The sequence below is a fragment of the Vigna umbellata genome, chromosome 5, assembly GCF_029865625.1.
Source record: "Vigna umbellata cultivar VRB3 chromosome 5, Vumbellata_1.0, whole genome shotgun sequence".
Taxonomy (NCBI): Eukaryota; Viridiplantae; Streptophyta; class Magnoliopsida; order Fabales; family Fabaceae; genus Vigna; species Vigna umbellata.
Window position 1 is genome coordinate 38,020,803 of NC_142169.1, and position 13,205 is coordinate 38,034,007.

The 13,205-nt window shown below is 36.5% G+C and overlaps 1 protein-coding gene across 10 annotated transcripts; it reads left to right on the forward strand.

The window, feature by feature from the left end:
- The first annotated feature begins 7,086 nt into the window (after positions 1–7,086).
- LOC124842917 (uncharacterized) lies at positions 7,087–11,561 on the forward strand. Of its 10 annotated transcripts, none has more exons than XR_015779732.1 (3): positions 7,087–8,497; positions 9,370–9,476; positions 11,233–11,561. XR_015779732.1 is itself a non-coding variant. In XM_088091464.1 (2 exons), the coding sequence occupies exon 1, from the start codon at positions 7,307–7,309 to the stop codon at positions 8,486–8,488; it is 1,182 nt and encodes a 393-aa protein (XP_087947590.1). In that variant the 5' UTR covers positions 7,087–7,306; the 3' UTR covers positions 8,489–8,497; positions 8,940–11,561. The 10 variants fall into 10 exon arrangements, 6 of the variants coding, with proteins under 6 accessions (XP_087947590.1, XP_087947591.1, XP_087947592.1 ...); XR_015779731.1 differs by having other exon boundaries at positions 7,088–9,226; XM_088091464.1 differs by having other exon boundaries at positions 8,940–11,561.
- The last annotated feature ends 1,644 nt before the right edge of the window (positions 11,562–13,205 follow it).

Genomic DNA, 13,205 nt, shown 5'->3' on the forward strand with positions numbered 1-13,205 from the left:
ACACCATGAATAGTCTTGCTTCCCTTAAGTAAGTACTTGTCCGACGTCACAATGTGTGGGGATCCCATCAACCAACAGCTCATACTAACCACTATACTTAGTAGGGTCTACAACAGAGCATGATCCTCTAGTGCTGACCCAAGGTGGTGTTGGAGCTTCCGTAGGCAACCCCATGGTGCCCTGCGTCATGGAATGCAACTTCTCTTCAAGCGCTCTTTGTATTTCTTTTTTGTTCTTGTAGCTGCTCCATGAATCGTTGCTCCATTGATTTCATGTTTTGGTTGAGTCTTTCCTCCCACTGAAGATCCATCTTCCTTAATGTCTCCTGACTCACGGATTAAGTGTTTTTTTTGTCTAGGGCCAAAGTAGTCACAAAGACCAATCGCCCCACCAACTCCACGTACACGTCCTAGGTGCTTGGCCTTTCCAATGACCGTTGTTAGAATGTCGTCCCTACCTTGGCCAACAAATGTTCCTTGAGTTTGCTGTTCAACCAACTCATCCTACATATAAAATAAAACTTTGTTACATAAAATACATGCGATGATAAATACACAATCAAACAATACTTTGGTTTGAACTTACAATTCTTTGTGAGATCAAGGCAACTGAGGAAGATGTCATGTTCCCATTATTTTTAGTCTGCGCAGCCTTCCACAGCTCGTACCTAGTAGGTGCAGGTGCTAGGTCGGGGGACTCAAGTCCTAACTCCTCCGCTCGACTCTTTCTCATCTTCTTCTCCAGTTTTGCATAACCACCTCGTGATAACACGTGTGGTGCATCATTTAGCCTTTGCTTTTGTTAGGCAACTAACCTTTTAGCCTGTGAAACCATGTATATTCATAAATGTTAAATCATAATAAAATGCATTAACTAAAGACTCTCTAGATGCAGGAAACTGCATCCACTCCTCCTTTGTGAAAGTGTAATGCTAACATGGATTCTCATGTTGTCTGTCTCCAAAGACATATAGACGTGTCAGTGTTGTCTTGAAATCTACCCATCTGGTCACTACATGGGATAACACTTTCTTTCTAAGCTGACCAGTGTTTGGAATATCATAATTTTGCTGTTTAAAACAAAGAACATGTTAATGACATAATAAGAACAAAGAAAAAAGTATATCAAATTTCTTTTAAGTAAACATACCTGAATATCTTGCCATAAAAGGTTATTATCGACCTTCGGGACATCATCCCAAGATGCAAGAAGGATAGAAACATTTGTTTTTGCTAACACACCCAAATAACTCCTAAACCTATCAGCATTTCGCCTTTATGGCACACCTGATCTTGGGTCAATGTCAACATGTCTCCTCTTGCCATCAACGCGTTGGGATGTCACATCTGACAATCGTGTGACAGATCGACCACGTCTGTTGTTTTCTGATCCTAAGGTCGACATACCTGAAAAATATATACCATGTTAGTACTACATCAAATATGCTAAATAAAACAAGGCTTAATAGCCCTCATGGTCCCTATTTTCGTCAAGTTTTTTCGAAATGGTCCTAGTTTTTTTTCCTGTTCAATATTGTCCTAAAGAATGTAATTTATGTTCAATTTAGTCCTTTTTGCAGACAGCGTTTAAATCGTTAACAGTCCACTGTCCGGCTATGCAAAACCCAAATGAGATGGCATTTAGAAGCTGTCACGTCACCATCTTCTTCAACCTTCAGCCCAAACAGAAACTGAAACCCTAATTTCTCTCTAGCCACATAACCCTAGCACTGCCACACCTAAACCCTCAGGCGGCTATCGCAATCACCAAAGACCTTCAAACGCAACCCAGAAGACCATCACTAGGACACCGCTGTGACCACCTCCACACACCACCATCTTCATCGTGTGCCTTCACCATCATCTTCTTCCAAGTTCGCGCTGCCACCATAACGCCACCGCCAGCACCATATCGTTGTGACATCATCCTCTACTTCCACCATCAACCTCGCGTCGCCGTCGTGAAGCGCACTTCCACCATCATCAATTGCACCGAAAACCTGCATCAAATCCAATCCAGAAAACTCACAAAAACTCAGAAACAACATCGCTGTGATTCGCGATGTTTTCGCGAGTTCGTCCTTCTCCATTGAAGCAACCTAGCAGTTCGAAACCCTCAACCCTATTGCACATAAGAACCACCATATTTGCGAACCTGCTTCTCCCTTGTGTTTTCATCAACCTACAATGAAACACAATCAGCTCAAAAATTCCCAAATTAGAAACCCACATAACCCTTATATTGCACATCCACCTAGTGCAAGACCGCCAGCATCCATCACAAGGGCAAGGCTGCAACGTCTTCATCTTCTTCTTCATTAAGCCAACATCGTCGTGAGAGAGAACAAGAATCGTGACCACCACTGGTGCGCTTCCATCATCACAAGAGCGAATGACCCTCCTCGATTAGGACACGTGACAACTCCACGTGGGCAGTTAAATGCCATCTCATTTGGGTATTGAACAACTGGACAGTTGGTCGTTAACGATTTAAACGTCGTCTGCAAAAAGGACTAAATTGAACATAAATTACATTCTTTAGGACAACTTGAACATAAAAAAAACTAGGACCATTTCGAACAAACTTGACGAAAATAGGGACCATCAGTGTTATTAAGCCATAAAACAACATTTAAAGTCACTAAAAAAATATCACAAAACCTATTAAGATATTGTTTTCTCCGAGATCCCTTCATTGTGATCACTACGAATTGTGTGATGTCATCGGCTACGTCATCAACCTTGTCTTCAATAAGTCTTGATGCAACAGATGTTGTCTCAAGTATATCAAGAGAATCTTCATCATCATATCTGTGCATGTTTTTTCCTTCCAAAACCACTTACCATTTTTGATTTGTTGGATTATTTACGTAGAATGTTTGTCTTGCTTGACTAGCCATAATAAATGGTTCATCAGTGTAATTCATCTTGTTAAGGTCCACCAATGTGAAACCAAAGTCATCTGTCATGACACCGGAATTTATATCAACCCATTTACACTTGAAAACTGGGACTCTAAAACTGACATAATCAACTTCCCATATTTCTTGTATTATTCCAAAATAACTCATGGATGCTGTGATTGAATTTTTGTCTTTATAACTAGCAAAGTGCACAGCCTTAGCTTGATACAAAAATATTAATCGTTTATGTTAAATTTCAAACGGGAACTAAGTTTCACTCAATTTGATACTAATAAGTTAACATACCAATCATAATAACACAACAAAACTTTATCACATGCATATTCAAAAGCCAATAACATGCATACGCAAAAGCCAATAACATGCATACACAAAATTCAATAACATGTATATATCCAAAAGCCAACAACATGCACACCCAAAAGGCAATAACATGCATATTCAAATGCCAAAAACATGCATACCGAAAAGCTAATAACATGCATAGACAAAAACTTTTAAATAAAAATGCTAACCTTCTTAACAGATTAAAAACTTATTGGAGGGAAATGGAGGAGAGGAAAACGCAAGAAATCGCCACCCAAGAACGCAAGAAATGGCTGCCCAAGGACACGAGCAAAACTGCACAAAAACACAACGAAAACGCATTTTAATCGGTTCAAATGGAAGATAATTCATCAAAGACTAATTTAATCGGAGCAAAACGAAGTTTAAACGGTCCAAAAGAGAGAAAACGCACCTGGAAAATGTAAACCGGGGAGAGAAAACGAGAGGAGAAAGATAATGAATAGTGCGCGTAACTGCCCGCGAGTTCGCGTTGCGGTAATAAAATGCATTTAGATGTCGGGGCCCCTCCCAAGTAGACGTCTATATGCATTGAAATGGCGGGGCCCCTCCCAAGCCGACGTTTAAATCATTTAAAAATTTAAATTTGGCAGAGCCTTTTGGCGTTCGACATAAGGGGCCCCGACGTCTAAGGTCCATTTAGAAGTCGGAGCTGTCTAGCCGACATTTAAGGGCAATGGAACAATCACTTTTTACCTACATCTGCAGGCCATTTGGCGTCCGGCATAGGGGCTCAGACATCTAATTCGTATCTAGACGTCCAGGTGACGGGGTCGGACGTCTAAATGACGAAAAAAAATGACTTTTGAGATTCTGGCGCGACCATTTTGGCGTCCAATGGAGCTGTCTGACGTCTAAATAGACTATAGATGTCAGACCCCGCCAACCCGAATGTCTAATAGGAATAAAAAATTCATGGCTTAATAGCCTCTTTTGTCCCCAGTTTTGCTCGATTGTGTCAATTTGATCCCTAATTTTAAAAAAGTGTCAATTTGATCCTCACTTATTAAATTTTGCATCAAAATTGTTCCTTCCGTTAAATAGTAACAAATGGCGTTAAAGATGGATGATCTGGCAGAAGATGTGGCATTTTGTAGATATATTTATGCTTACGTGTTAGAGAATGAGTGCAGAGATTGAATTTAGAATTGCATTTGGTATTTTCTAGGGCATGCCCATACCCTCTTTTCTTTAGGGTTTCTTTTTATCTTTTTCAAAAACGAAGGTCTCTTCTCTACCTTCATAAGCGACAATAGAACCACTATAATATTTAAGAGAACAGGTTTTAAGGTGTGATGAAATGCAAGCAGGAACAAATTGTGGGAATGACCAAACTACTTATCAAAACTGCTCTGATAACAACAATAAAAAAAAAATTAAATTAACACTAATGTTTGAAGAAAAGATAAAAAAATATCATAATTGAAAAGCTGTGAAAAGATCTCAATATTAGGACACCCAGAGAGAAGCTGTGAAAGATTTAGACCTTCGGGTGAAGAAATATTATTCAAATGCAAGATCTTAAGCAAAAGAAAATCAACAGAAGGAACAACATGGTTCGAATTCCACATGGAGCTTCCCTCCGAATCAGAGCCATTCCAGTTGGAGCAAGCAGTCTGCAGTCACGGCTTTTTCATGATGGCACCCAACCGTTGGGACCCTCTCTCCAAAACCATAACTCGTCCACTCCTTCTCCACAACCCTTCTTCTTCTTCCTCTTCCCTCCTCGTTTCCATGTCCCAACGCTCTCAATCGCTCGCCGTTAGGGTTCATGCCATCCATTCCATCTCTCCCCAACAACAGCGTCACATCACGGTACTCAACTCTGTAAAAAGTCGTTTCTTTTCGCGCTACTCATTCTTAATTCGCTTCTTCCGTTGCGGTTGTAGGCTCGGATTTCCAGAATGCTGCGGCTGTGAGAGAGGGGTTTGGGGGTGGGGGTGGTGATAGGGTGTTGGAGGCAGAGCGGGGCAGAAAGGGGCAGAAAGGAAAGTGAGAGAGGTTTAATTATAATTAAAAGTAATTAAAAGAAAAACATTAATTCAAATTAATTATAATTAAAGAAAATACTAAACACGTCACCATACATACAATTTAAAAATATCAGTCTTCTGCCAAATCATCCATCCTTAACGCCGTTTGTTTCTATTTAACGAAAGGGACAATTTTGATGCAAAATTTAATAAGTGAGGACCAAGTTGACACCTTTTTAAAACCAGAGACCAAATTGACATAATTGAACAAAACTGGGGACAAAAAAGGCTATTAAGCCAAAATTCATTTTTTTACTTTTACGTATCTTTTTGGCGTCCATCGTTAAATACTCTTTTTAATTACAAAAATGTCACCGGTCATTTTCTATGTTGGATATTTGGGGGTCTGACGTCTAAACGATGACGTCAAAGGCCTTTTCTAGATGAAATTTTAACCATCGTCACAATTGAGGTAGGCGTATAGATTCATGTAGCCAAATTATTCCAGAAAAAGAACTTCACAAAAATAACAGAGACAACAAAACTAAGAAGCCATCTCACATGGATCAGGTAAAAATCCTTTTCCGAAGAGATTAATCTTTAGTATTCAAATGACCACCAATTAGGTAAAAACTCATTGCTCTTTTATAATCTTGGAGTGAACTACAAACAAGTACCCATTTGACCTTCAAACCAATAATTAATTGTGAAAAAAAATTATTCACGAGACAAACCCAAATATAAACACACTAAGTCATTTATTAGAAACATAGGATTAACTATCCATACCAATTGATACACTTAATAGAATCAAAACATCAACCTCTAATTTCTTTTTCTCTAAAATGATAAAAAAAATTCAAATATTTTAAATAAGTGAAAATAACCGAATAACAACAATAAAGGAAAACCAAAATGGACAACGAAAACTTACCAGCGCTGTTTTTTCGTCTTGAATGTTGGTTTTTGCTTATAATTGTGCTTCCAATGGTGGTTGTAGAGAAACGAACGACGAAAAACTTCAAAACCCACGTGGTTTCGGCCTTCAAGGGTGCTTTGAAATGGTGGAATGTTCGGCAAGAATCTGCATCCTTAAGATCTTCCATCCTAATCAACAAGGAAAACCCTTCCCGTGTCAATCCCACTCTTTCATAAACCCACACAACACAAACCACCAACGACAACAACAAAATAGGCTATGCAAAACACCCTAAACGTGCAATCGAACAATGGAACGACTTTAGTGCTTTGAAGTAGCGGAACATCGACGGACAAGGCTCTAGTCAACGTTAGAGGTCCGGTGAACGATGCAAAGTTGGTGAACGATAGGTTCTGCGAAAATGGGTCTACAAGTGGAGAATGTTCTCTCTCAACTTCTCTCGCACAAATGAGCTTCCAATTTTTGGAACCCGAAAATGAAGCCTGCCAAGCTAGGTGTTCCTTCTCTCTGGTTCTCTCCAAACAAAAGTGATATTCTGTTTTTGAAATCCTAAAGTGAAGCCCAACGCTTGAAACCCTGCAGCCTTTCATCTCCACATCATTTACCTTTTCTAATTTCTTGTACACATATATCACTAACATCGCAACACGTAGCTGTGTCAAAATATTATCAAAAAATTGGTGTCAAAATATCAAGAACCTTAAATATGGCAAAATATTTAGGAAATACTTTACCAATTAAATGAGAATTTATAAATTAAAATATTCAACAATTCATATTTTCATATATATGTTTTTTTTTTTGTTAATGATAACTTTTCTTTTTTACGAAAACTCAATTACATAACAATTCCAACGTGGAAATTAGCATCTACATGGCACCGAACTACACAATGAGGCTATCATTCATTCTTTTCAACTTTATCAATAACTGCTTATGCTTCAATAAAAAAACGCACCTCCTTCTCTCCATAACGAAGCTGAATACCTTCGATGGTCTCAGTCAAACCTAAGAAGAACCTGTTGTCGAAATCCATCGAGCTTTAGACCACCGTGCTTTGAAGTCAGCTAAAGGGTTTGCATTGAAGGTTGCACCGTTGTGGAACATTGAAATCTAGGTGAGTAAATGGTGCCTCGTATTATCATTACTAGATTATTTGCGTCCTTCACACACCACAGAAGCACCCAATTCCAATTGGGTTCTCTGCTGCAACACAAGCACAATGCTTTTCTTTTTAGGTTCAACACATTCACCTCTGGTGGGGACACCCGCAAAGGTGACACCTTTACCGTGATTTACCTCATCAACTCATGTGGGTTGTCCCTGGAATTGGCCAGGAAAGTCTCCAAGAGTGTGAATTTGAAAACCCCAGATGGTCCAAATGCTGTTATTAACACTCTCAAGAACTATGGATTCTCCGAAACTCAGGTTGCAAAACTTGTCGAGAAGAATCCCCGTGTGCTTGTTGCAAAGGTGGAGAAGACCCTTTTGCCCAAACTCAAGTTCTTCCACTCTATTGGGGTTTCCAACACTGACGTGCCTAAGATCGTGAATGAATGTCCTTCAATCTTGCGGAGGAGTCTGGGAAAATGCCTTCTGCCACGATACGAGATTATCAGGAGTATAGTTCGTGATGATCTGGAAGTTGTTAGAATTTTGAGAAAATCTCCAGTTGGTTTCATAATGTGTGACCTAAAGAAATGCTTGATTCCAAACATTAAGGTTTTGAGGCAGTCTGGGGTTCCTCAGGGTTCAATCTCTCTGCTGATGGTCAACTTCCCTTCTGCAACATTGATGAAGCATTCCAGATTTGTTAAAGTTGTCGAGAGAATTAAGAAATTGGGGTTTGACCCTACGAGAACAAGTTTTGTCATGGGTGTCCAAGTGCTTTTAACAATGCGTAAAGCGGCATGGGAATCGAGATTTGAGATTTATAAGAGGTGGGACTGGAACAGGGAAATAGTTCTTCAAGCGTTTCTGAAGTATCCCAATTTTATAAAATTGACCGACGAGACAATTACGAAAAAAATGACTTTCCTAGTTAAGGATATGGGTTTGCCATCATTGGAAATTGCCGCATATCCTCCAGTTCTAGTCTACAACTTGGAGAAGAGGATTATCCCTAGATTCTCAATAATTAAAATCTTGAAATCAAAAGGTTTGGTTAGGAGGAGTTTGAGTTTTGGTTACTATATGGGCATTAAGGAGAATGTTTTTTTGAAGAAATATGTCGATAGCTTTAAGGAACATTTGCCTCTCTTACCAGATGTCTACAAAGGATTGATTCATCGTGATGACGTAATGTAGACTTTGAAGGTATATGCAGGCCATTTTTCTAACTTTTAACTCTTCTATTTCAGTTCTAAAGTGAACTTAAGTTCTGTCTGCTTTTGTTTTTTGTGTCGATATAGTGAGTTTTGTTTTGCTTAAACAGGATGGAATTTTGTTCAGATTTATAGCATATGGGTTTTATAATCAAATATATAAATCTACTTACTGGCGATATTCAACTTAATTATCTTGATTGTTTATCTATTTTACAGTTTCAGTCAAATATAATCGCATTAAGTTATGCTAGTTTTACAATTCTTTAATAAATGAATTTTGTTTAGTTGTCTTCCAGGCCCAAGCTTACGACTCTTTTCAACTTGAAATTTGTCACTATATCTTGTCATGTCAGTGCATACTGCATACTGTTATAGGAAGTCATGGATACGTATAGTTTTGAACTTTTCTCAACTTCTAGTTATCTTTTCAGTAGCATATTATACTGTTGTTAGGAAAGATCGAGTGTCGTGCTCTTTCTCATTGAATGGAGCATTTGCCTTAGCCAAAGGTTTTAGCAGAAGAGATGTTAAGGGCAGAGCTTTGTTTCCTTAAATTTTTTCGGAGCTGCTTCTAGTTTAAAGGGTTGCACCATCTACAAGTATTATGGAGTGGGATGTTTAACCCATGGAAACCAGAAGTTGAAGCAGACTGGTTATTGCAAAAACCACTTCATGTGTGTGAAATGTGAATGGTATTCTTGGGAGGGAGGGAGTTTTGGTAAGATTTACAGCATATTGGTTTTATAATCATGTGAATGAAACCACTTGGTGATTTTCATTTTTAGCATCTTTGTCTCTTGGTTTATTAATTTTTGTTGATACAACAGAGCACATTAGAAGAAGTATCCCTATGTTTTGCAGGCCAGGGTGAAGTCTGATGAACAACCCTATGTGCTTTGGCGTAACAGCAAATTCCAATGCAAAATCACTAATTTTTTTGTTAGTTGTTTTCCAATAACAAGTTCTTGGTAAATAATGTTTATTCTTTTCACCTAATTCTTTACTTTTATCTTTAATTTTTCATCTGAAGTTTAGCTTATTTGGTTTATAAATTAAGTTTCTTGAATCAATGAACTAATACCGAGATGGTTAAGTTTATTGTTAGTTCTAACCATGACCATAATGTTAGTCAGCCACTATTTATAAACAATATAAAGAGGTTTACAACAACAACCCATCATGAGCGACAAATTCTTTCTACACTTTCATATTTTTGTCTTGCACAATATGAAAGTCAAAAACAACTTTCAGATTGCACAATCCGAAACTATTTTTCTTCAGAGAAAGTCTTTTGGATTGCATAATTTGGGAGCCAAAAGTAACTTCAGAGTTGAATAAGTTTAAGAAAAAATAGCTTCCAGATTGTATAATTTAGAAATCAATTTTAACTTCCGGATTGCATAATCCAAAAGTCATTTTTGTCTTTCAGATTGTACAATTTGAAAGTTATTTTTGACTATCAAGAAGATTTTTTTGCTTTCAGATTATGTAATCTCAATTATTGCCTTAGGCATCCTTTTAGTGAGTTTAGTTTAATAATATTTTTTATTTTCTACAATTATGAACTTACTATAAAAGATATTTTTTTCTTGAAATGTTGTTTGTACCTTTTAAATCATAAATATTTAACTTTTGCTCCCTAAAACCTTTATGTTTTTGTGCCCTGGACTAAAATTTCAACCGAACTGGCATTGTCCTGATATCTGTGAATTTTATAAATATATATAGACATTCATAATTAATTCTATTGTAAATATATGTTTCGAAATAAATTATTCTAATTCTGAAAGCTAATTCAAATTATAAGTTGTCATTGAAATATTATCATGTAAGCAACCTTTCCGAGAACGTTCAACTTGAATTTTAACATGCATTTAATGAAAAGAATAACTTATTTTGCTCCACGCAATGATTTTTTAATTTATTGCCACTGTTTGCTAAATCTATTGTTTCTTTCATGAGTTTTTAATAAAGTCACAAAATCTCCCACCAGTTTCACTTTGCTCCTCAATCTTATGAAAAATATATAGTTTCTTCCGTAAGTTATTTCTTAGTCACAAAATTCTTACCAGTGTCCCTCAATCTTACTGCAAACATGCGTTATTGCTTTCATTATCTTCTCTTAAATTAACAGTTTCTTCTACCCTTCTGTCAGTCAATCCTTTTGCAAAAATATATTGTTCCTTTGATGAGCTTTTCACAAATTAACAAGTTCTTCCATCACTTTGTCACTTAATCTCATTGCCGAAAAAGAAAATGCCTATTCAAACAAATCCCTGGAAAGTAGTGCAAACATTCTTGAATTGTTTAGTGACGGTAGAGCATATTCAAACAAATCCCTAGAAAGTAGTGCAAACATTGCCTTAGTGCATCAGACTTTGATTAGGACCGTATTTATTTTTCAGACTAATGGCATATGCAAGGGGAATACTCCTTGAGATTTTGAGCTCAATTTGGCTAATTTCATATTTTGATGCCATAGTTTATATACAATATGTTGATTATGATTTATATATGAAGAAATTCTGGTAACGTAATGTTATAAGTAGTTAAATATGATAGGCATGATGTGTGTCTAGGACACTCATTAAGACCTTTTTTGCCTCATTAGTTTAATTTAAAACATTTCAGATTAAACAAGTCACAGAAAAACGAGGAGTATCATAGTCAAAACTTAAATATGTACAATTATGTATATACTATTTTTAATTGAGCATGTTGCAGGTTTCTGAAATGATCGATATTGGAGTAATGAGGTATTTTTGGGAATGGAAATGCATTACCCTGAAGAAGGAAAAACACAAAGTTGAAAGTTTGTAATCTTGATTAAACTCCTTTTGTAGTAAATGAAAAGTTTTCGAGAATGATGGTGATGGGAAAACCAATGTAACTCAGTATGAAAGTTATTTGACTGTCTGTTTCACTTGACTGCAGCTATACCAAAGTTCATCTACTCGTCATGTTTGGCACACTTTGGTATAGATAAAAGAGTGTTGAGACATTTATGGAAATATTGGAAGTTATGTTTATAGTGATTGGAATGGTTCCATTTATTTAAAGAACACTATCGGGAATTCTCTTAACTTGACAGCTAGTGTGGGATGGATGTAATAACAAAATTTTGTGACTGTTCTTTTGGTACTTTGTTCTTTTGGTACTTTGAAAATTTGAATTCGTTTCCTACCATACAGAAGGCACTTGGTGAACTGATAAGAACATGTCACTTCAATATCTCTAACATACCAAACAGTTAGATTAACTAATGACAAAATGTAGTTTGGTGTTATGTATTTCAGCATCTGAACTTTGAACAATTTCGTATGAATGCATGCCTCTTAATGCTTGTTCAAGATGACTTAAAACATACGTTTGAGTGAATGAGGGGGAAAAGGTGGCAAAAAGAAAATTAAATGAATAAAAGTTGAGTTAGCATATCAATTTGGATCAAATGGTTGAAGCACCCCAAGGCTATATATTACAAGGAGTCCATAAGAATAATGCACGTTTTAGGTATAGAAGCCTACTAATTTGTTTATTGACACCAATGATTTCAACAAAATTCCACTGCTCAACGATGAAAGCTCCCTCAAACTGCTCATTATTGAACTTGATCTAGTATCTACACAAAGAACAAAATAACAGATACAATTTTTTAAGAACTTCCAAGAACAAAATAACTAAAGTTAGATACAATTTTTTAGGTACTTCCAATCGTTTGCCTAGTAAAAGTTTGTATAAATTATGAGTGAAACTCTAATTCTGGTAGAGATCACATGCTTAAAGGTGTGTTTTTTTAAAGATGAATTTAAGAAAAAGTGACTTGATGGATTTAAAGATAAAGTTTGTTCCTTCTAAAGAATTTAGAGATGAAAGTGAATGAATTTAAAAATAAAACTTGTAAAAGATTTGATGATGTAATAATTAAAAAAAATTAATAGATTAAAATGTTAAATTACTTTTTTATCCTTATAGTGATTATTATTATTATTATTGTTATTTTTATTATTATCCTGAAAGAATGCAACATAAAGGCTAGTTTATCGGTTTCATTAGACAAATGATTGGGAACCGGTTTCATTAACACACAAAGGATTGGAAATCGTTTCCAGCTATACGGAATCGATTCCAATTATTAAGACCCAAGTTTCTCCTAGCTTTTCAAGGCTCTTGTCACCCTTTCAGCGCCAATTCTGCAATGCCAACGGACACCATCGCAAGTCAAGTCACCATGAACCTGCCTTGGTTATCACCTTGCTGCACGACCCAATCACTCCAAAGCTCTTGGAAGCAAAAGCACCACGTGATTTTAAAGTGGAGTTATTTTTGTAAAAACTCATATATCACCCATAAATCTCGTTACATAAAAGAGAATCGCATAAAGTGCTAATTCCTCGCAAATCTACACCTTCTATTTTGTGTGAAGAGCAAATCCATCCATAAGAACACAGTCTAAACCAACCAAGACACTAAATGTAGGTTTAGTCGAAATCAAAAACATTGAAACAAATAAGTGTTTCAACTGGCGAATATTATAAGCATATATGTCATTCGGTGTAGTTTATCCATTTCCTGGTTGATCAATAATGATTTGGGTAGGTGGCAAATTGAATCACACGACATACTTTCCTCTATATGTACAACAGGTTGAAATGTGATAGAAACACATATATATAATAAATATGTGTAGACAATTCATG

Bases quoted from the DNA above. Each gene is read 5' to 3' on its own strand.
- LOC124842917 (XM_088091464.1), top strand. From the start codon at position 7,307: ATGGTGCCTCGTATTATCATTACTAGATTATTTGCGTCCTTCACACAC.